This window comes from Labeo rohita, chromosome 21 (assembly GCF_022985175.1).
Source record: "Labeo rohita strain BAU-BD-2019 chromosome 21, IGBB_LRoh.1.0, whole genome shotgun sequence".
Taxonomy (NCBI): domain Eukaryota; kingdom Metazoa; phylum Chordata; class Actinopteri; order Cypriniformes; family Cyprinidae; genus Labeo; species Labeo rohita.
The window spans coordinates 1300942-1325277 of record NC_066889.1 but is presented as its reverse complement, the minus strand read 5'-3'; the positions used below and the strand labels follow the sequence as shown (position 1 = coordinate 1325277).

The window sequence follows — 24336 nt, the reverse complement described above, 5'->3', positions numbered from 1 at the left end:
ATGATTGGCTTTGGCCAGTTGATGAGTAGTTGCTGGTTTCTGAGTTTAATGTGAGATCACATTAAACCCACATCTGCGGTCTTGGCCACTTGAGATGTGCGCATGTGACAGGAAGTATAGGTGCAAAAAAGACCTGGACCTGGGACAGCCAGGTCTGAAAACTGCTGGCGCTCAAAGCGCACTATATCCACACTATCTCTAACAGCACTTCAGAGCAGTATTTGAGGCTAAGTCTATCCCATCACTCATCATGTTAAGGAACTGCGGACTTCGAATTAAATATTACTTACAATTTGGTAGTAGAACATAAAGTGTGACATAAAGCCTTTTATCGCTCAGTTTTAAATTTAATGCCATGCACACTGTTAGATCGCTGTCTCCATGCCTAGATAATTAAGATCCAGTCCTGGACGCTAGATCCCGTCAGATGGGATGCTGGTTAGGCAGGTTTTTGATGCTGGTTTAAGCTGGTCCTTTGCTGGTTCATGCTGGTCCTTGACCAGCAACGTGACCAGCAAAGGACCAGCTTAAACCAGCATCAAAAACCTACCTAACCAGCATCCCAGCATCAAAACATACCTACCAGCATATGCTGGTTTTTTCACCAGGGTCTGAAGAACACAAATCCAACAAGTATTGTTATACCAAACTGATTCACAGCAACATCCCATAAACCTTGAGTTTCTATAAACATTCCCTTGTATCTCTTATTCATGAAGACAAACAGCCCTTGAAGCTACACAGTCATAAGACTAAACAACAATGGGAAAAAAAATATATAAAATAGCGCCACCTATGGTCCGATCTCCATGAAACATTGCATGCTTGTTAAGAATCATCTGACACATGTTCTCACCAATTTTCATAAAGTTTCGAGTTTTTGTTTAGGTCTTATAAGCTTTTGGGTATATGCGGCCACGCCCCTTTTCTAAATGACCCCGTTATAGCTAACCGAAGGACCAAATTCTACATTTTTTTGATAATTATTGATCTAGAGAGTCCAGAGAATATTACTGCAGTGGTTTGATCAAGATTGAGCGGAAAACCTAGGACTAGTTCGCAAAAGTAGGTTTTTCACATATTTGTGAATATTTAATGAACGATTTGATTGACAGCAATGGTTCTTGAGTCAAAGTTGTTCATCATGAGGAGATCTATCAAATGATATGCATATTGTGTGGATGTGTGAAACACCACGTGATTACAGAGCCATAAAACTCGTTAGCGCCAACTAGTGGCCGATTTGATTCAAAATTCTTACAGACCTTTAGGGCCATGAGTCGAACATGCCCAGTGAGTTTCATTCCGATGGGCCTCCGTTAAGCTTGTCTAATAGGTGCTCAAATTTCATTGGTCGATGGCGGCCATGTTTTTTGAGATACGCAAATGTTCTCATAGGCCCTTATGGCACATTGGACAGAGACACTGCATACCAATTTTCAGGTTGATTGGACTGACGGTTGCGAAGTTATAGCCATTTTTAAGTTTTTTCTCAATTATAGCGCCCCCAAGTGGTCAAGCTCCGCAATTTTTTGGATTTGACCAAAGGCTGAGCTTTTACATATGTGTTCTGAGTTTGGTGATGATATGTCATTCTGTTCCAAAGTTATAGCCATTTTACTAAAACTGGCCCCACCTCTTTTGAACGTTTTGGCGCCCCATTGCAACTGTGAGTCAAAAGTTTAACTTTTTTTTTGATAATTATTGATCTAGGGAGTCTGGAGAACTGTGCTGCAGTGGTTTGATCGAGATTGAGTGAAGAACCTAGGACTAGTTCGCAAAAGTAGGTTTTTCACATATTTGTGAATATGTAATAAACGACTTGATTGACAGCAATGGTTCTTGAGGCAAAGTTGCTCAGCATGAGGAGATCTATCATATGGTATGAAGTTCTAGTGTTTCTGTGATTATATGAGCATGTTATAGCAATTTAAGGCAATTTACTTTTGAAATTTCGTGCTTTTGAAGCCTTTTTAACTGTCATAGCGCCACCTATGGTCCGATCTCCATGAAATTTTACATGCTTGTTAAGAGTCATCTGACACATATTTTCTCCAACTTTTGTAAAGTTTTGAGTTTTTGTTTAGGTTTTATAGGCTTTTGGGTATATGTGGCCACGCCCCTTTTATGAATTACCCCGTTATAGCTACCCAAAGGACAAAATTCAACATTTTTTTGATAATTATTGATCTAGAGAGTCTGGAGAACTGCGCTGCAGTGGTTTGATCGAGATTGAGCGAAAAACCTAGGACTAGTTCGCAAAAATAGGTTTTTCACACATTTGTGAATAATTAATGAATGATTTGATTGACAGCAATGGTTCTTGAGGCAAAGTTGCTCAGCATGTGGAGATCTATCAAATGATATGCATATTGTGTGGATGTGTGAAATACCACGTGAGTGAGGCACGTTACAGAGGCAAAAAACTCGTTAGCGCCAACTAGTGGCCGATTTCTTTCAAAATTCTTACAGACCTTTAGGGCCATGAGTCGAATATGCCCAGTGAGTTTCGTTCCGATCGGCCTCCGTTAACCTTGTCTAATAGGTGCTCAAACTTCATTGGCCTATGGCGACCATGTTTTTTGAGATACGCCAATGTCCTCATAGACCCTTATGGCACATTGGACAGAGACACTGCATACCTATTTTCAGGTCGATCAGACCAACGATTGCATAGTTATAGTCATTTTTATGTTTTTTCAGGCTTATAGCGCCACCAAGTGGCTGAGCTGTGCAATTTTTTTTATTTGACCAAAGATTGAGCTTATACACATGTGTACAGAGTTTGGTGAAGATATCTCATTCCGTTCAAAAGTTATAGCCAAATGTAGCAATTGGCTAACATTAACATAGAACGTTTTGTCATTGCTATGCGACCGTGAGTCGAAATTTCAACTTTTTTTGATAATTATTGATATTCACTGTCCAGAGAATATTTCAGCACTGGTTTCGTTCCGATCGGCTGAAAAACCTAGGACTAGTTCGCAAAAGTAGGTTTCGGACATAACGCCATTTTGCAAAAAAACCGAACACCGTAGAGCAAAATTTCCGTAATACACTTTTCTTCGGCTTGACCCAAGGATTACAACGATGTAAAGTTTTTGAGTCTACGACAAAAAATGTACGAGCTATGGCCAAAATTGTAAAAAAAGTTCGTTTTTTGCGCTGTAGCGCCCCCGTTAGGCCGATTGGGCCGGTTCTTTGCGCCTGAGTAGCGAGGAGGACTACTATGGGATTATTTTTGTGCCAATAAGAATGAACGTAACTTTATAAAACTGAACGTAACTTTCCAAGAAACGATCAAAAATATGCCACTGCAAAAGAAGAAAAACACAATGAAAATGAAAAAATGAACTCAGTCGCACGAATTTAACATGCTCTTCAAATATGCTTCATTCTTTGTTGATGATTTTCAAAGAATCGTTTTCGCGAATCATGGATTCTGAATGCGTTGCCACAGCTTTCGCTTACGCTTCGCAAATTTTCGTTTGCTGTTTTGGCACAAACCTCTCGTGGGGGCGGGCTTAACAGCGATCTACTCTAACTGGCTAATGAGCTTTTGATGGACAGTTGCTCTCTGACCTGGAAGCACGGACGGTGACGTCAGTGGTGCAATACGTCGTGCTTTGTTTATAGAAAATATCAGAACTGTTGCACACTGTACATTAATAAAACTTTTATCGATGTTATTGATTAACGTTACTTTAGCAACACGAACTTACTTCAAGCTGCCCTGAGGGACAAGCTGAGGTGGAAGATGATGCTGCTCCGTGTCTCTGCTGGGAGCTCATCTTTAGAAACTAAGAGACGACCGTAGGTGAAATACTAATAACATTAATACTTAATATAAACAAAGCACGACGTATTGCACACCGCAACAACTTTCCAATATGTGCGCCACTGACGTCACCGTCCGTGCTTCCAGGTCAGAGAGCAACTGTCCATCAAAAGCTCATTAGCCAATTAGAGTAGATCGTTGTTAAGCCCGCCCCCACGAGAGGTTTGTGCCAAAACAGCAAACGAAAATTTGCGAAGCGTAAGCGAAAGCTGTGGCAACGCATTCAGAATCCATGATTCGCGAAAACGATTCTTTGAAAATCATTAACAAAGAATGAAGCATATTTGAAGAGCATGTTAAATTCGTCCGACTGAGTTCATTTTTTCATTTTCATTGTGTTTTTCTTCTTTTGCAGTGGCATATTTTTGATCGTTTCTTGGAAAGTTACGTTCAGTTTTATAAAGTTACGTTCATTCTTATTGGCACAAAAATAATCCCATAGACTACTACCTTCTGACCAAGTTTCAGCTCTCTAGGCCTTACGGTTTGGGCTGCACGATCAGTTTTAGCGCGGAATAATAATAATAAAAAAAATCTTAACAATTACAATAGGGTTTCAGTGCTACGCACTCGAACCCCTAATAATATAAATGACTAATCAATTAATGAGTCAATAAAATAATAATAAGGATAATTTTTTCATAATAAATGACAAAGTATATATTTTCATCTCATTTGTTTAATTGGGTTCTCTTTGTCAGTGTTCGAAACGTGTGAAAATCTGATGAACTTTGTAGTCATATTTATGCAGAATATAGAAAATTCTAAAGGGTTCACCAACTTTCAGGCAGCACCGTACCCTCATATTCTATCAGCACTGTCGCTATGCTGCTCAGCCATATATTTGGATGTTGTTGTATAATTAAGTCTAGTTATAAAATGTTATATGTGACCAGCTCCATCATTTACAGTCATTCTGACTCAGAAGCACATTTTAAGTTTGATGCACGGAATGAAAAAGTAAACTCTCTGCCTTCTGAGGATATAATTGCTATGACTACTCCAAACTGTTGTCGAGATATGATCATTTTAAACAGTGGCTAAATATGTTTTTGAGGAAATTGCCTCAAAAGATTCCAAACTAATTTTAGTTTTTTTTTTTGTTTGGGATAATTCATGCAAACATTTTTTTTTCTAGCACTGAGACATGTATTGTGACAAATTAACTCTTCTATATATGTTGCTAAAACATAGTAATTCCTATTTCCATTATGTGACAGACATCCCAATCACAACTGAACGATTCAGCAGAGCTCCAAGTCAAATGGGAACGTGCAGTCCATCATGTTCCCTTTTACCGTAAATCACCGTGTATAGCCTGATTTTCTGTGTCGTATCGATCTCGGATGTGGTTAACTTTACGGGTGGTAAACCTCTAAATGAACTCAGTGCCTCGATTAAGATTCAGCAACCTGTATTTGACTTGAACATAAGCGGATCAAGACAGTAAGGTCTGCCAAAACGTTGTTCTCTGTCACATTATCAGGATTATATGACGACGCAGAGACGGTAAACAAACAAATATTCTCATTCATCTGCGTGTACACGTTGTCCTTTGATCATAGACTTTTAATATGCATATATGTTGTACTCAAGGATGGATCAACTAATATTATGTAACATTCAACGCTGTTAAAAGCTGTTTGTTAAATGTTTTTTCCTGATATAGCCGCTCATCGTGGATTTGGGGAATGTGAGCGCGCGTTTATTACAAGGATTGTGAACGCGTGCGGAGAGTGTTCTGAGAGGCTCTTCTGTACGTGGCAGCGAAAAATCACTGCAAAACAGCTGAAACATAGCGGAGGAGTCGCTATAAAGCTCCTTCAGCGGATCTGTCCCATCACACGTTCACACTTCCAACTCAAACCGAGGTAAGCGCTGTTACATTTTAACCATGTTAGCCGATTCTTTGATTTGTAACAGTTCTGCGTGCCATGTAACAGCAACATGTCATCGGAATGAATCATATTGATACAATGTTTCTCATACTAACGTTTTTGTTCAGACTATTGCAGTTGCTTGTTGTAGATTTAAGTGCAGCCTGTTATCTAATGATAAAATTTAAGTTTTAAAATTGTGTTTTGGTTTGAGTAAAACCTGTATTAAAATAAGTGTGGGTACGTTTATATCGTTTATACGTTTCGTATTGTTTTAAGTTTGGTTTTCGTTCTGCAAGTGTTAAATCAGATCTTTGGCATAAGTGTGTCAAACATACTCCACAATTTTTATTTAGTTTTTTTTAATACTGTCTTAGTTTGTTTCTAGTCCACTTTCTCTTCTTCATTTTATCAATGAATACAAGGGACACAGTTAGCTGCTGTAACGAGTCTAATATTAATATTACTGTATGTTTTACTGAATCAGTGTCTAAGTGTAGCAGAATGTGTGGATTGTTTTATTAGAGTTATATGTTATAGAATTTTGCTGATGTTTTACAGCGGTTGAAAGCTTCAGGCACATGCTGCTGCTGTAAGCAGCAAATCCTCTTGGGCAGGACAGAAGTTTTCTAGAAGATGCCGATGTCGTCATCGCTCAAGCGCTCACTGCAGAAACGTTAGGGAGTTTAGAGGTCGTGTTGGTTTGCTCTTAAGGATTAATTAGGATTTTTTAACAGTAAGCTAATGCTGCCTTAAGTTAAATTATTTGATAAATACTGCTCCTGATGTACTGTAATGTGAAAGTTCGACTCAATTCCTAACAGACAGATCACTGGTATCCTGTGAATTGTGCCCTATTTTTACACACAGGAGAATCTTCAGCCTCCTCCAGTGACCCGTCACCATTCAAAATCTCTAAAAGGACCGTTAGCATAAACAGTAGAAGCTGAAGAGACTCAAACACTGCTGAGTTTACATTACACTGAGTTTAGTTTGAAAGTAGGTGCAAAGACCTACTCCAGATGTTTAAGGAGTGAACTGAATCTTGACCGTGTGTGATTGTTTAATGAATTATATGCCTTAATGTTCGAGTCACTGTAAGTAAGTTGCACAAATTTACAACTCTAAAAGAGGTGGAAAAAAAATGTTGATTCACTGAAGCACACTCTTAAAAATAAAGATGTTTTAAAAGACTCTTCACAGCGATGCCATAAAAGAACCATTCAGTCAAAGGTTCTTTAAAGAACCTTTTTTTTCACCTTTTTATAATCTGAAGAACCTGCTTTTGCCACAAAGAACGTTTTGTGAAGAAGAAAGTGTCTTCAGATGTTAAAGGTTCTTTATGGAACCTTTTAAACAAAAAAAAGGTTTTTCTATGGCATCGTCAAGCACCTTTATTTTTAAGAGTGCAGATAATTGTGGATCAGTCCATGTTATTTTAATGATCCGACAGTTATCATACCCACTTGTTCTATTTCTATTTCAGGTCTGTTGCAGAGAAAGCTTTTAGTAGCACTTCAATCTTGATTCTTGAACCTTAATTCACTGAAAATGTGTTCATGAGATTCACTAAAAAATTGTGACGCATCAAGAATCATCTTGGAATTGGAATTTGACTTTCTGAAACCAACTCAAAATGAATCGTGAGGTCTTTAAATGGTGACCTGTCTTAAAAGACTTGTGGATTCTCTGTGGTTTCCATTTTAAGTTCAGCCAATTTCACCAACGCCCAGTTAAAACTGTTCATTCTGGCAGGTTGTGCACTTTGACAGTAATGACCGGTCATTAGCTAAAAGCTTAGTTACTTCCCACTCTCACATTTGTACCAAGAGTTTGCTATTTGTGGCTGTAACCAATTCCACTTACACTTTTGCGATTATAACAACAGCAGTAGATAGTCACCCCACAAAAAGAAGTCTTTAAAATTAATAGAACATACTTGTTTTCCAATGTGCTGTAAAATTGTGCTGATTATTTTTAAATAATCATATATATAACGCATTCAGAGGCTAAATTACATATTGTTTTTGCAGTTGAAGCATATATGCAATTATGCTTGCATAATATTTTTGCAATTATATGCATGTATTGTGAGTGTGAGTGTGTGTGTGTGTGTATTTATAAGCAATTTTCTTTATGCAAGTTGAACTGGTTATTGTATAAAATGTGTTTTTTTAGTCATACTCTTGTTTTTCACCAGCAATAAAAGCTCTGCAGCTGTTTCTTGACCTATTTGTGGTTGAGCACCAAAAAACTGACTTGGCTCAGTATTTAGTGTTAGTCCCCAATAGCAAGCCCGTTTAACACACATATGCGCAGACTTGGTGCATAAAGTTCTATTTTTAACAAGCAATCTTCATTGAACGACTTTGGTTAAGTTTAATTGGATGTAAAGTAAGTCTGCACATTTCTAAAGTGGCTGTTTGGTTTTCTTGCAGGTTTTGCTTGACAATGGCAACAATTCTGGTGTTAACGCTGTTGACTCTGTCGTCCTTCTCTTCTCCCGCGCAAGCCGAAATCTTCACATCAATTGGTAAAATTCCTCCTGTTCCTCTTAGTTGCATGAAAATCATCTAGTATTTAAATTGTGATTAAACTATGTACAGAAAGTGATCAAAGAATGCTCCCTTTGTAATTGTTATTCAATCATGACTGGCTTTGCTGAAGGACTGTAAATCTTTGGTCTTGCAGTCATTTCTTTTTTAATGAAACAATTTTTGCCCTGTCCTTCATAGGCCAAATGACAGACCTGATATTTACAGAGAGGGAGCTTGTCCAATCCCTGAAAGAATACATTGAAGCAGAAGAGACGAAACTTGAAGCTGTTAAGAGGTGAATCTTTCACAACATTTTTATAATATGACTATGCATAAACCCGTGACTCATTCATGTCCTTTTTTTTCCCGTCTGGCTTCAGCTGGGCTAATAAACTGGATACGTTGACACGTGCGTCCACATCGGACCCTGAAGGCTTCCTGGCTCACCCGGTGAACGCCTACAAGCTGATGAAGAGACTCAACACTGAGTGGTCTCAGTTAGAGAGTCTGGTGCTGCAGGACCCATCAGATGGTACAGTATATACAGTGTTTATCACTTTGAGAAAGTTAACTTTGAGAACTCCGTACTGAGGAATGTTGTAATCAAAAAATTCTCTGGATTGGACAGTAGTTTTTATGATAGTTGTATGTTTTTTGACACTATAATTTTGTGGTATGTTTGCTGTTATACAATTTTATCTTTTGCCATTATCTTTTAAGCTTTCTTTTGAGATACGACAAGAGCTTTACCTGAACATGTTTGAACTGCTGTAAGGTAGAGATCCCAAACGAGGCCATAAAAAAAATTAAAACACTTATAATGCAATAAAAACACTAATATTATAAAATACTGATACCGCATAAAGAACTGTTTTCTACTCACAACATGTATTTTATTGCATTCCTTATTACATTCTTCGTTTACATGTTACATCACGTTTGTTACTTTCAAAAACTTGGAACTTTTTTGTCACTTTTAAAAAATCTTTGATTCCAAACTTTTGACTACATATGTACCTTACAGATTTCTATATCATCATAACAAATTAATAACTCCAGCTTACAATTACTACAAATATATTCATCTTTATCCACATTTATACGGTATACTCACATAAAGCAATATATATATTACATAGCAAATCTTAATTGCATGATTGTTTATATTGTATCAATATGGAAACTGTCCTTTCGCCCAGCTTTAAACTGCAAAATGTGGACTATTGCGAATTAAGGTATTACAAACTTTGACAACATTATTTTATTTGAAGCTCCTTTGAAACAATGTAAATTGTGAAAAAAAAAAAATGCTATGCAAATAAAATTGAATTCTGTATAGTGAAATGTCAGGGTCTAAGTGTGTGTGAAAGCATAAGCCACTCACTTGTGTTTTTTTCACTCCCTAATATGAACTTGTGTGAACATGTGTTGCAACATGTTGCCACGTGGAGTTCTTGAGAATTTCCACTTAAATGAAACTCATGCAAGCGATAAAGTCATTGCCGCAGGAAATAACTGCGACAGGGTCAACAGCACCCCAACATGATGCAGATTATTTAATAATGTTTTTTTTTTTTTTACCAAATGCATGCATGTGTATAAAACACAGAGAGACTTAAAGGGATGGTCCAACCAAAAATGAAAATTCAGTAATTAACTCACACTCCAACCAAAGAAAGCCATTGACTTCCATAGTATGGAAAAAATACTATGGAAGTAAATGGCTACCGGCAACTATTTGGTTACCAACATCAGAAGAAAGAAACTCATACAGGTTTGGAATGGCATGAGGGTGAGTAAATGATGACAGAAATGTTAATTTTTGGGTGAACTGTCCCTTTAAGTTAGAATCAATTCATTATGTGGGAAGAAGTGGCGTGCAACTATTACAGCTGTAAACTGTCAGTTAGAGAGAAACTCTCATTTTTCAAAAATATTTAATCACATGATACTGCTGTTGTCCAAGGAGAATTGATGACTCCAAAGCGTTGTCTTTAAAAATGTAATCAATTATTCTTATCTTCTTTTTCAATGAGCACCAGATGCCTTAAAGTCATGTGTAATAAAAAGCTCCTATTTTTTTATTTTCTTCAGGCTTTATATCAAACATGTCTATGCACAGACAGTATTTCCCAGATGAGGAGGATGAGAAGGGAGCAGCCAAAGCGCTCATGCGTCTGCAGGACACGTACAAACTGGACTCGGAAAGCTTCTCTAAAGGCAAACTGCCAGGTCAGAGGCAGTACTCTGGTAACTCCAAATCTTGTTTTCAGACTTCTTTGTTTTCATTTTCTACAAGGCTCTGAGTCCTGTGCTGCGATAGCAGTTAAAGAGACAGTGATAAACTGAGACCGTCCTTGCAAGATGTTCAAAGGGGAACAAATCAATCACACCCTCACTATCAATTTTCTGAGACTTAAATAGTGTTTTTATGAGAAAAGTATTTATTTATTTATTTATTTTTTTGTTATTTTGAAATGGGTGTAAGAAAAAGTGAAGAGGACGTAGAAGATCTTGATGAAGATGTTTATTGCAGCATAGCAGTGGCAAAGTACATGTTGTACCTTGGGTTCAACGGAGTCGGAATGAACCCAGAACATCCTTAGCTCAAACCTTTTATACAGTTGAAGTTTACTACCCTTAAATGAAGTAAATGAAGTTGCTCCTTCGTAGCAGCTGTGGTCTGTATGTTAATCATGTTCGAACACCTCTTTGTCTGAGATGGTTCTCAGTGTCCCACACCCGCTTCCATGCTACAATGGGTCACCATTTGCTCAGGATGTAATCATCCTAAATGGTCTAGAAACAACATAACTGTTGACTTTCTTCTTCTCTATAATAATTAAGCCATTTTGGGAAATGAGCATGATTAAACATATATTGTGGAGTGGAATCTGGATCCAGGCAGACTATAATTTCTTACATTGGAATGTTAGCTTGATTTAGTAATTAGGGGCCAAGCAGCAGTGGTACTTAGTCACCTATTGTATTCGTAAGTCGTCGTCTTCTTCTTCTTCCTTCCTTCCTTGCGGGAAAGTTATGAAATTAGGCACACATATAGAGGACAGTCCCAACATTAACCACAGCAAATTTGGAGTCTCTAATGCAAACCCTCTAACGCCACGAACTGTCCAAAATTGAACTCAAGTTTATGCTGTAAAGTCTAAAAGCAAAATTATTTTTTTCCCTCTGATTCCTTGGCTCAAGAAGATTGAATTGCTTTGATGTCATTATCAGTGCAATTGCATGACATTATTTTACATGACATTTTAAATTTTCCCCAAAAAAATCTCTAGACTGTTTTTTTGTCAGCATGGTATAAAAATGACAGAGTAATGAAGATGATGATGTGAAAATGTAACCAGATCATATTCAGACCATGCTGACCAAAAGTTATCAACTTCAAGTTGATTAGTCAAACTGTTGAGTAATGCATGGACGAAGAGCTCGCCAAAGTGGACGTGAGACTATAACTTGGTAACGCGTTTACGTATTCAGACCAAACTTGGTGTGTGTTATGACATACATGATCTAAGGTTACCTGCATGGTTTCGGCACAGTGCCACTTAGTGGTCAGGAGATATGAAAATGGCTATTTTTTTGCTTATAACTTCTGAACAGTTTGGCCAAAAATCACAAGACAGGACTGTTTAGATTCAGTGCCACGTACCAGGTTGAATGACATCATGTCAGGCATTTTAATTGTAAGCCATTAAAAAAAATGCTATATTTTATGAACTTATTGGCATATTGTTACAAAAGTTGGTATATGTCTTTGGCACCAAGCCCTGAAGGTGTTCAAAAAATGTATATAATTATAATGACATTTATTATTTTTGCCTTTTGTCATGTGACTGGTCTTGATAGATTCCCTGAATCATGCTGAGAACATTGATACCAATTATGCCAAAATCGGCCGAACTTCCTGTCTGCCATTTTGAATCTTTTTTTTTTGAAAAACTACATTTTCAAACTCCTCCTAGAGCGTTCGTCCAATTTTCACCAAATTTGACTCCTCTTCAGAGAATGCTGGCAAAAAGTTGTGGAGTTCATGTTGATACACAAAACGGTTTTCATTTAGTACGTTGAAGGAGAAGTCCACTTCCAGAACAACAATTCACAAATAATTTACTCATCCTCTTGTCATCCAAGATGTTCATGCCTTTCTGTCTTCAGTCGTAAAGAAATGATGGTTTTTGAGGAAAAACATTTCATTGTACCAAAAGGTACAACGATGTCCACCTCTCAAGTTGTAGGAGAAAATAAGATTTTTTCTCCATACTCAGTACACAGACGATGAACTTGCACGTGATTCGTAGTAGTGATGGGAAGTTCGGATCATTTTACCGACTCAGACCTTTGAGTCTCGTTCAGCAAAATGAATGAATCTGTTCTTTCGAGTGGTTTTGTTCATTTTAGCAAAATATAATTAAAATGTTATGTGTTACTTCCAGAACACATCTACTGCTTATACAAACATTGATCACACTACAAACAAGACAAAACTATAATGCTATAAGAAACAGAAAAGATTCATTCATTGTTTTCCTGGGTCTTTAGTCTATGATTAGCTCACCTCACCTCTTATCTGACAAGTTTTCAGGTCTGAGTCATTCGTTCATCACGTGACAGCCCCATAAGATGAACAAACCACTCGAAAAACCCGAAGGCTCGAAACAGGTGAACTAATTCCAGTACAGAACCTAATAGGATGTTGTGCGTGCGTGACTGTTGTGCAGACGACTCGTTCTTCCCGAGTCACATTGAAGATTCGTTCAAAATGAAAGAATCGTTCAAGAACGACCCATTACTAATTCGTAGCATCGTTGACGCGCATCTCAGAACCTGTGGTACATGGGCTTTTGTGCTTAAAAAGTATACAATTTTTTGTAAAAAAAAAAAAAAAAAATATGACAGATCGTTTCGCTAGATAAGACCCTTCTTCCTCAGCTGGGAACATTTCGAGCCCTTTGAAGCTGCATTTAAACTACATTTTGGAAGTTCGGGGCACCAATGAAGTCCATTATATGGAGAAAAATCCAGAAATGTTTTCCTTAAAAACATAATTTCTTTACGACTGAAGACAGAAAGACATGAACATCTTGGATGACAAGGGGGTGAGTACATTATCTGTAAATTGTTGTTCTGGAAGTGGACTTCTCCTTTAACAAATTTGATGGTCAGGTGCTAAATTGCATCCGAGTCTGTATCTCTGCAAAGCTTTGACATACTGACACCAAACACAATATGACACCAGTGTCATTTTCACCTGTTCCTGTCATTTTCACATTTTCACCTCACATTGATCATGCCAGTTTCATGCTAATCTGCTAACACCATTTATTTATCAAGAGTGATAAACCATTAAATCATATGTGACCCTAAAACCAGACATAAAGTGCCTGGGTATATTAGTAGCAATAGCCAAAAATACATTATATGGGTCTCTTTTTCTTTTATGCCAAAAATCGTTCGGATATTAAGTAAAGATCATGTTCCATGAAGATATTTTGTAAATTTCCTACCCTAAAAATATCAATATTGCTGAACTTCATATATTAAGAACTTAATTTGGACAAATTTATAGGTGATTTTCCTCAATATTTAGATTTTTTTTTTCCCCTTTAGATTCCAGATTTTTAAAATGGTTGTATCTTAGACAAGTTTTGTCATATCCCAACATTCCACTTATTCAGCTTTCAGATGTTGTATACATCTCAGTTTCAAAAAATGGACCCTTATGACTGGTTTTGTGGTCCAGGGTCACATGTAATTGCATTTATGATTTTTCAGCCATTTTGACTAAAATTGCTGTAGGTGATCTGATGTGGTCCGTCATGCTTGCATTAGTGCTTGCAGTGATAATTTGGTATCATATTTCTCTGTCGGTGGTACTCATATTCTTTATTTTGCTGCATATTTGAACCCTTTCCAAACAGTGACTCAATTCTTTTCACACTGAGGACAGCAAGGCAACACAATGCATTAACAGGGTGTGTAAACTTTTTAACTACAGAATGCTTCAGAGGCACATAAGCTATAAGCAGAACTGTATGCACACCAGTACTTCGTCAATTGTTCTAAAAAGAGCAGGTTGCAAATAAGGAAGATTTAACAAAGTGATTGTTAGTTAATTGTTAGCAGTTATTACATTTAAAATCCTACTGAGATGTGTTTTTTATGTCATTCTCAGTGACAGTGGTAGACTAAAAATAAACTTTAAATAAACCAGCAGCATTATCTTAATGTATTGTTTATGTGCTTTAAAAAAGTGTGCATCATCATGGTATAGCATGAAATCATGACACCATAAAATCAAAATGGACAGTTCTTAGGTTTTTACGAATAATTGCAGTATTGCAAGATTTATACGTGCGCGTAATTAATTTTTAAAATATTCTTGTGCCCTTATTTTAATAAAAATAATTTCAAACATTCAACAACAATCCAATGATCCAAACAATTCCTGATGAACAAAATGAAGTCCTGCCCTACATCTTTCTTGTTTGAGTTTCACTCAGATGACGATGGAGAACAAAAGGCTACTGCAACTTCCATTTAATCCCGACTTTAATCAAACCATTGTCGCTTTTGTAACTAAAACTGAAACCATTAAAAATGTATAACTCAAAATAAAATAAGTGTTTATTAACTGAAACAAAGTATTTCTCTTAGTTGCCAAGACACGTTTTTTTAACGAGTCCTGACTGTTGTACATTCTGACGTGTATTACAGCAGATCTAAGAGTGATACATGGCTAATAGCTGGGATCATGTTTGTACAGTTTGACAGGTAACCGTCATAAAAGACTATTATAAATCATGCAGCGGGCACATTGCTTAAAGTAACACTTGGTCTAATATAATACCCATAAAACCTGAGATAAATGATGTAACGTTCTGTCTACAGGAGTGCGCTATAACGCTCAGCTGACAGTGGATGACTGCTTTGACATGGGGAAACTGGCCTACAATGAGAACGACTACTATCATTCAGTGCTGTGGATGCAGCAGGCGCTCAGACAGATGGACTCGGGCGAAGACGCCAAGACGCCCAAGGCTGATATTTTAGATTATCTTAGTTACTCAGTCTATCAGATGGATGACTTGCCACGAGCCATTGAACTCACCAGACGCTTGGTGGCCATCGGTAAACCATTTCTCTCTCTCTCTCTGATGTTAGATGATCATTAGGAAATGTAATAGAGTGTGAAAGCACTTGAAACTCTTTTATTTATATATGTATATGTATATGTATATGTACTGCATGGAATCTAGGAAAAATATCTGATACAGTTTTTCCATTGCAAATTGTATATCCTGTGCTATGTGTACATGCAGATCCCAGTCACCAGAGGGCAGGAGGAAACCTGCGCTACTTTGAGCGGCTGCTGTCTAAGGAGCTGAGGGACAAGGGTCGCAGCCAGCAGGAGCCTGCAGACGAGAGGCCCATTCAGCTGGACACGTATGAGCGGCCCAAAGACTACCTGCCCGAGAGAGAGGTCTACGAGGCCCTCTGCAGGGGAGAGGGAGTCAAAATGGTGAGCGTAGCTTCTATTCCAAATGCACAATGAGGGAATAATTTCATATTTTTGCTTTTGTAAGTGATTACCATTTTGAGCCATTTACAGTGTCTCATGTTTCAAACTTTTGTTTGAAATAATTAAGATTTTATAGTCTGCTCTTCTCACTAAGGCTGCATTTATTTGATTAAACATGCATTAAAATTGTGGAATATTATTACAATTCAAAATAACCATTTTCTATGTGAATATATTATAAACTGAAATTAATAGCTGTGGTCAAAGCTGAATTTCCAGCATCATTACTCCAGTCTTCAGTGTCACATGATCCTTCAGAAATCATTCTAATATTATGATTTGCTGCTCAACAAACATTTCTGATTATTAGCAATGTTAAAAACTGTTCTGTTCTGTTCTGTTAAATAGTTTTGTGGAAGCTAATACACTACCATTTATAGGTTTGGGGTATGGAAGATTTGTCTAAGGATGCATTAAATTGATCAAAAGTAATGAAGACATTTTATACTGATGCAAAAAATCTTTTTTAAATAAATGCTGTTTGAATTGTGTGTTCTTGAAAGGGTTATGGAAAATGTATCACAGTTTCCACAAATATATTAAGCAGCAAAAACTGTTTTCAGCACTGATAATATTAAGAAACATTATTAATACTTGAGCACCAATAAATTTAATAACAATAATATTAGAATGATTTCTGAAGGATCATGTGACACTGAAGACTGGAGTGATGATGCTGAAAATTCAGCACTGCATCACAGGAATTAATTATATTTTACAATATATTTAAATACAAAAGAGTTATTTTAAAAATGGAAAAAAAAAATACAATATTACAGTTTTACTGTTTTTAATCGCATAAATGCAGCCTTGGTGAACATTGGAGACTTATTTCAAATGCATTAAAAAAACTTAATTATTCCAAATTTTAATAGTAAATACAAACAATGTAAATGTTTCTTATAGGCAGGATGAAGTGGACCAAGATTTAAATTTTATCACACTAACATGTTAACACACATAATGTTCAAGTCTTGTGGCTGTAGATTCGAATCATTATGTATTTAAATGTTTATTTCAGATCAGTGTTTGGCATGTATAATTCTATTCATCTGAATTAAAATGTAAATACATACATGTAAATAATAGATAATTATTTTTTTTCTTATTTCCCCTACAGACTATCAAGAGACGTAGCCGGCTGTTCTGCCGTTATCAGGATGGCAACAGGAACCCGCGTCTGCTGCTCAAACCGATGAAGGAGGAGGATGAGTGGGACAGTCCTCACATCGTTCGCTTTCTGGAGGCCCTCTCTGATCAAGAGATAGAGAAGATCAAGGAGCTGGCCAAACCCAAGGTGAGTGTGCAAACCCTAGATGGACAGATGGACAGTATATAGGCATGAGTAGTAGGTCAACCATTTGACCAGTTTAAAGGAATAGTTCACCCTAAAGCCCAAAGCATGCTATGGTTTGTTTTCAGATGTATTTGACAACACATGCATACTATTGAAATTCATCCTTGCCCAGTGTTTGCGCATTTTCTTATTTAAAATAGAGTTTGGTGTTGGTGTTGAAGTGTCCTCACACATGCACTCGCATATGTCGGCGGCTATTGTTTTTGCTGTCTTCAGTAATTGTTCTTGTTCTGTCCTCTCTGTTTCTTTTCTGTTTGTGAAAGAACAGCCAAGATCAGGTCTGATATGCTAAGAATCCATTGATACCCATATAAAACATTCACTATAAAAATCACAGGCACTGTAAGAAACTAAAAACAAAGTCTAATGGGCTTCCTACATTAATATAGAAATATAAATGGATAGGATGAACCTGAGAGACTTTTTCAAGACTTATTTGTGTTTGCAGTTAAACCAAGAAATTTTATTTAATGTTTATTACAAACTAACAAATTTGTTTAGCTAATAGATTAAAGTTGCAATGAAACAGAAGTAGTGACATATCAAAAAAGTGTAGGCTGGTTCTCTGTGTTTGTTGTTTTGACGTTAAGACGTGGACGTTGCGTTCAAAGAATGCAGTTCACATAAGTTTATTTTTTTCATTAGAATATCCAGTTATAAAAATCTAATTAGACATAATTGTTTATGACTATACAAAACGTAAGTATTATTATATACACTGTTATATGTGAATCTTTGTCCTTTTTTGCCGTACACATCACCTGTTTGAAATCTGAATGCAAAGCTAATTTTGAGTTGTTTTCTGTAGCTTGCGAGAGCCACAGTGAGAGACCCAAACACAGGTGTTCTGACAGTCGCCCATTACAGAGTTTCCAAAAGGTGAGCACATCTCATACACATACTGTGAGTTCATTCGATGGTGGTTATGTCTGGCTTGATAAGAACATAAGGGAACAGGGTCTGGGTGTACTATATTTTGCAATACAAAGTATATAATATAGATATACAGTGCCTTGCGAAAGTCATATAGTACTGTATAAAATCATAAATTTGCAAAGATGTCACAAATCTGCTTTGTGCTCTGTCATTATGGTGTATGGAGTGTAGATTGATGTGGGGAAAAAGTCATTTAAAGCAGTTTAACAACAACAAAAATGCAAGGCGCTGTATTTGTGTGAATATTGGTAGACAAGGAATCTTTTATTCCTAGTTGCTGATATTTAGAACAACATCACTCTTGATCATGTGACGTTGCTTGAATAAACTGGATTTTTTTTGGAATTTCCAGCAAAGTAACTTTGATCTAATTTAGTGTGAAGTGTTTCATTCTGTGATTTGGTCATAAATTTTTACCCCTCAGTAATGCATTAATAAGTGTACTTATTTGATGTTGAGACATTGCTGTTGAACAGAATTTGTCATTATTCTTTTGTCTTTTTGTGTGTCTGCAGCGCGTGGTTAGAAGGGGAAGATGATCCGGTGATTGCGCGGGTCAATCAGAGAATAGAGGACATCACTGGATTAACTGTAGACACTGCTGAACTTCTCCAGGTGATCTCTATAGGCTTCAGTCTCACATCTCATAGCATAACATAACATTTATAATAATATAACATTACAACACAAAGCTTAATGTGAACAGAAGATTGTCTCTTGTTATTCTGTAATTGAATTTGTGTGAGAAGTGTTCTTATACCTTCTGTTGAATCATAGGTGGCTAACTATGGCGTTGGAGGTCAATATGAACCACATTTTGATTTCTCAAGGGTAAGACCTTTGTGCAAGATTTGCATTGTTCTTTCAATTATGTGGCATGATATTTCACGCTAGAACAGTGACATGTGCATGAAGAAATAGTAGTGAGAGTTTCCATTAAAGGGGTCATCGGATACAAACTTTACTTTTACATGTTGTTTGAACATTAATGTGTGTTGGCAGTGTATGTAAAAATCTACCCTATAATGATAAAAATCCATGCAGTGGTTTTTAATTAATCTGTAAAAATAATATCCCCTTTTTCAAATCGAGCCGTTCTCAGATGCCTGATGTTGTGGCGTCACACCAACAGAGGCCGCTCCCACCATAGTTGATTGACATGAGCGTCTTACCTTAGACCTGCCCTAAATCAGCTGTAACAGTACGACCTCCATTGTTTCGATGCCGGAGCAGGGATGTAAGTTAGACAAGAATGTCTCTGATTGAGGTGTTGTGCTGCTCGATGTAATGATGAACACAGTGTTCATCATTTACTCCCGACATCTAAGCTGCTGAAGATGCAGTAGATGACGTTTGTTTGTGAAGGGAATGCGCCTCCCGATCTACATATATCCGTCTATGTTCGCGCAAATCATTTGTGATCCAGCTTCACTTACAGCAGAAGTGAGTATAAGGGTTTTTTTTAAGGAATCTCTGCAATCACCTTTCCTAGTAACATGCTAGTTAGCAAGTTTTACAGCTAAACGCGCTAAATGTGGCTAAAGTAAACAATCTCTCAGAGCAGCACGGCGAGATAGGTGCAGGGCGAGCAGAGCTCATATGCATTTAAAGGTTTATTTTTGCAGAGCTGATTTTGACAAGGTAAAACAACCACTGATAATTTTTAACCAAGGTATATTATAGACTTTTCATTAAGACCCTAAAGAATCATATCAACTTGTGGAAAATGGGCATCCGATGACCCCTTTAAAACAATGCAATGTCATATTGATATCTCTCTGATAATAAAGAAAATGTATATATCATTGGGGCTTTTTTTACTGTCAACTGACACAATATCCATTTCTCAACTTTATCCATGTTTTATATGTAAAACAATTGTTGAGACCCATCCCAGTTGTGGTTGGGAGAGTATATGTTAAGTTATTAATGTTAATGTTCATTGTCAATCACAGAATTACAGTTTATTATTAACAAGGTTTATTATTTATGATTAATAACAGAAGCATGGAAGTGGGAAAGAACAAAATAAATAAGAAGTAATCACTAGCTACTGAGGTGGTCAATCTAAACTTCCTTAAAGAATAAAAAAAAAAAGATTTTACATGATTATTTATTATAAGTTCTGTTTAGTATGTTTTATGTGGAGTATAGTGCGTCAGTTGATGGCAAAAATCCCATTTTAAATGTTTCTAAGGGTACGTTTACACGACATCTTTGAACTAAAAGTTTTTTTCTTGCGTTTTTAAAAAGTTTTGCATAAAAACGAAAATGTTGCCGAAACAATCCCTGTTCACACAAACCCACGAAAATGACCAAATTCACTGTATACGCTTCATGCCATGGCGATGTCACTTTGTAAAGAAACACTACAAACATGTGCATTCCTGTAGCTTCAACAGAACATGCGTGACATCACCGTTTTCACAAATTTGCATTTTTATTGTTTACACGGAGATGATCGTATTGATCACAATAATCTTATTGTTTTTAAAATCTTTGAGACCCATTTTCAAAATTTGCATGTTCAGACCCCTAAAACACTGTTGTCCTCTAAATGAACAGCCAAAATCAATTAGAGATTTTCAGTTTTTAGTTGAAAAGGATGTCGTGTAAATGCCCCTGTTGTAAAAAGTTGTAATAGCAGCTTACAGTGCACATTTTTGTTGCTGGTGGTAATAAATTTCCTGTCAATGTCATAGGGATTTTTATTGTTTGTGAAAATGGTAATTCATTAGGCATTTTGATTTAGACAACAGTGCTTTACAAACCACTGGAGCTGAATATTTTCCTGAGATTATTTTTAACTGAGTACATGTTTGTACATTGATTTGACACCCTGCTCTCAGCTTGTATGTTGTCATATTGAGCGTAAAGTAACGTTGCCTCAGAGGCGGAGATATTCCCTGCTGCACTTCAGTCTGGTTTAAAAGTCACAAACGTCTGTTGCAGCGTCCTTTTGACAGCAACCTCAAGGTTGATGGAAATAGACTTGCCACCTATCTCAACTACGTAAGTACATGTGCTGTGCCTCTGCTTCTCTGCCTGTCTTTACTCTAAAATTTTATCTTCATAGAAAGATGAACCTGATGCTTTCAAATCATTAGGCACTGGAAATCGTGTGGCTACTTATTTAAATTATGTAAGTATGTGTATCTTGTGGTGCCTGGTATCGCTTGTGACTTGGCATCAGGTCTCATGTCATCGGCTAATATGAATCCATATCAACATTACACGCTATACCAGTGGTTCTCAACCAGGAGCAATGAGACAAAACAAGCGTTAAAAGAAGCCAAGCAACTCAAAATATATATTCCTTATTTGAATTCATACCTTAAACGGCTGCTTTTTTTCCTTTGAAGAACCAGGATTCACATTGTATTGAAAAAAACTGGATATATGAAGTGGCCACCAAAGTGTGATCTTTATAGATCTAGAAAAGTCGGTAGAAATTTTAAAAAGCAATTAAAAATGAATATCTTGAAAAGCTGTTCTGAATAATATAGGGGTCTTGGAGTCAAAAAGTTTGAGAACCACTGCATTACACTTTAACAGCACTTTAAAGGCCGCCATGCATATTTTGTGATAATATTATATGTTTGAATATTTAATCAGCAGATTAATCCAGAGTGTTTCATAATACAATAAAATACAACACAATGATAAAAATAAAAGAGACTTTCTGCTTAAAAGTAGGAGAAAGTTATATAGCATAAAAAAGTAAATGACAGCAAACATGCCATGACTTCTGGGTACTGCTATTTACAGTACAATATTTACAAGAAAAAATAGACTAAAATACAATACAAAAATTGGATTTGTAATACTACTTCTGTTTCTAATTTACCTTTATTTTAGACAGAATCTTTTATAATTCAGGTTTTTAAAAATTACACCCATATTCTGCATTATATAGTGCTTTTTTTATAATTTCCGCATCAAAAATGTTAATCACTGATGGCATATCATGTTTTACTTTACTAGATGGACGTTAATAATCTTTCTTCATTACAGATGAGTGATGTTGAGGCTGGAGGGGCGACAGTTTTCCCTGATTTTGGTGCTGCTATTTGGCCTAGAAAGGTACGGACAACCTTTCTAATTATTTTATAAACCTTTAAAAAAACATGTATGATATCATTACTTTAATGACAATCATACTTCAGTAATCACTTTTTTTGTTACGTTTTATAGCTATATGGTATATTTGTAGTAGATACAGTATAAGCAGTATTACATGTGCTAAAATAATCCTGTAAATTATATATTGTTTGTTCTGTTACAATGCAAATAAGATAAAAACAAGCGTTTACCAGTTAATCGACTAATATTAGGTTTTTTGACATTATTGCGTTGGTAATTAACTCTTACCGTTCTTTTGTGTCAGCAGTTCAAAATCTACTCGTCCTTGTCAGTATATAATACATATTTTGAATCAGTTTTGATTAAATATTTTACTAGAATCTGTATTTTTTTTTTTTTTGTTTTAATATTACTTAAAAGTTTTACATGGGCTTGTAATGTTCAGTTGATCATTTAGTTAGGTCACCATTTATTTTAAGGTCCATTTCTCACTATTAACTATGAATTTTTCCTCAAACTCTATTTATATCTAAAAATTCTTAAATCAAGAAGGATTTAACTTGTTTAAAAACAAGTCAAAATTAAGGAAGTTTTCTGCTTGAAATAAGATTATTTTGCTTGTTCCAAGCAAAAACTCCTTCTTGAATTTTTAGATATAGAGTTCATTGAGGCAAAATTCATCAAATCCTTCTTGATTTAAGAATATTTTTTTTTAATCTAAAAAAGATTCTCGTCTTTCTGTAGGGAACAGCAGTGTTCTGGTACAACCTCTTTAAAAGTGGTGAAGGAGATTACAGAACGAGACATGCAGCCTGTCCTGTTCTAGTAGGCAGTAAATGGGGTAAGTGTAATTGTCTTTAAACACTGCTGATATCATAAATAGGCTGCAGATTGGTGTTCTTTTTAAATGCTCAAATCCCACGTTCTTCTGATAGAGAACTACTACTACTGTTATATAAAATGAACTACAATAAAGTAAACATGGCATAAGAAGTAGGTTGTTTTAAATGCATCAAATGTCAGTTCTCATTTACAAGTCCTCTCGTTTGGCAGTTTCAAACAAATGGATCCATGAGAGAGGTCAAGAGTTCAGACGCCCGTGTGGCCTGACTGAAGTGGACTGATCTTGAGTTCGGTTCTAACCGCAGTGCCTCGACTCTGCAAACACAGACACGATCAGACACTCCAGATGCCTCAAGAACGTACATGAGTTCCAGTCAGGACTAGCTGCTGTGAAACACAAGCAGGCTGAGTTTTGTGGGCCATTCTGTGTGGAAGGGATTCTCTTTTATTTAGAGTGTTTTCATTTAACCCTTGCTTTACATTTCTTGGCAGATTAAACTGGAGTATTATGTCATGGTGGAAATCTCATTGCGTTTATGTAATACATAAATTATTGTTCTGTTCTTCAGTGTTTATTTTATATTCTTATATGGTTTGCAATAAAAATGTCTAAATGTAATGTTTCTTTGTCTGCCTTTTGAGCAGGTATTTAGGGACTATATATAGAGTTACAAAGAAATATTTCATATCAACAGAATTTGCCACACAAGCTTTTCTAAATGTTAGGCTACAACAGCATGTTTTTTCAAAAGCTGTATTTGAATTGAAATGTAGATCAATTTACAGACACTTTGTTGCAGCTTAGATGTGGCATGAATGCATTTACACTGCAATTACAACTGCATGAATAATTAAATGAGATTAATAGGTTTTAAATGGGTATTAAAGAGGTAGTTCACCCCAAAAAATGAAAATTCTGTCATTAATTATTCACCCTCATGTCATTTCAAACCTGGATGACTTTCTCTTGCTGGATTTGAATCATGAGTTTGAAGTGTTTAAATCAAGAATCATTCAATTTCAGCTCTGAGTGTATTGCATTTCATTGAATATCATTTAATGTATTCACAAGGGTGGACATCCTGGACACAAGGATGAATAATTAATTAATAACAGAACTTTCATTTTGGGGTAAACTATGCCTTTAGTTGGTGTTTTATGAAAATGTAAATATGAAATTTTGAAGAAACTAAAACTGCTACTTGATGGTTGTAAATGTTTTAAAGGGGTCATTGGATGATAATTTCACTTTTTCATGTTGTTTG

At 36.2% G+C, this 24336-nt stretch overlaps 1 protein-coding gene across 5 annotated transcripts; it reads left to right on the top strand.

Moving 5' to 3' along the window:
- The first annotated feature begins 5143 nt into the window (after positions 1 to 5143).
- Positions 5144 to 23690, top strand: p4ha2 (procollagen-proline, 2-oxoglutarate 4-dioxygenase (proline 4-hydroxylase), alpha polypeptide 2). Of its 5 annotated transcripts, XM_051093123.1 has the most exons (17): positions 5144 to 5347; positions 5508 to 5709; positions 8154 to 8248; positions 8451 to 8547; positions 8633 to 8784; positions 10347 to 10484; positions 15162 to 15401; positions 15593 to 15792; positions 16973 to 17149; positions 18018 to 18088; positions 18661 to 18760; positions 18923 to 18976; positions 21098 to 21157; positions 21222 to 21287; positions 22160 to 22228; positions 22973 to 23069; positions 23282 to 23690. In XM_051093123.1, the coding sequence occupies exons 3-17, from the start codon at positions 8167 to 8169 to the stop codon at positions 23350 to 23352; spliced, it is 1674 nt and encodes a 557-aa protein (XP_050949080.1). In that variant the 5' UTR covers positions 5144 to 5347; positions 5508 to 5709; positions 8154 to 8166; the 3' UTR covers positions 23353 to 23690. The 5 variants fall into 5 exon arrangements, with proteins under 5 accessions (XP_050949080.1, XP_050949079.1, XP_050949077.1 ...); XM_051093122.1 differs by lacking the exon at positions 21222 to 21287; XM_051093120.1 differs by lacking the exon at positions 21222 to 21287 and having other exon boundaries at positions 10347 to 10502.
- The last annotated feature ends 646 nt before the right edge of the window (positions 23691 to 24336 follow it).

Coding starts and splice junctions, on each gene's coding strand:
- p4ha2 (XM_051093123.1), top strand. CDS start 8,167: ATGGCAACAATTCTGGTGTTAACGCTGTTGACTCTGTCGTCCTTCTCT. Junction 15,793..16,972: donor GGGGAGAGGGAGTCAAAATG/GTGAGCGTAGCT, acceptor TTTCCCCTACAG/ACTATCAAGAGACGTAGCCG. Junction 21,288..22,159: donor TGGCTACTTATTTAAATTAT/GTAAGTATGTGT, acceptor TCTTCATTACAG/ATGAGTGATGTTGAGGCTGG.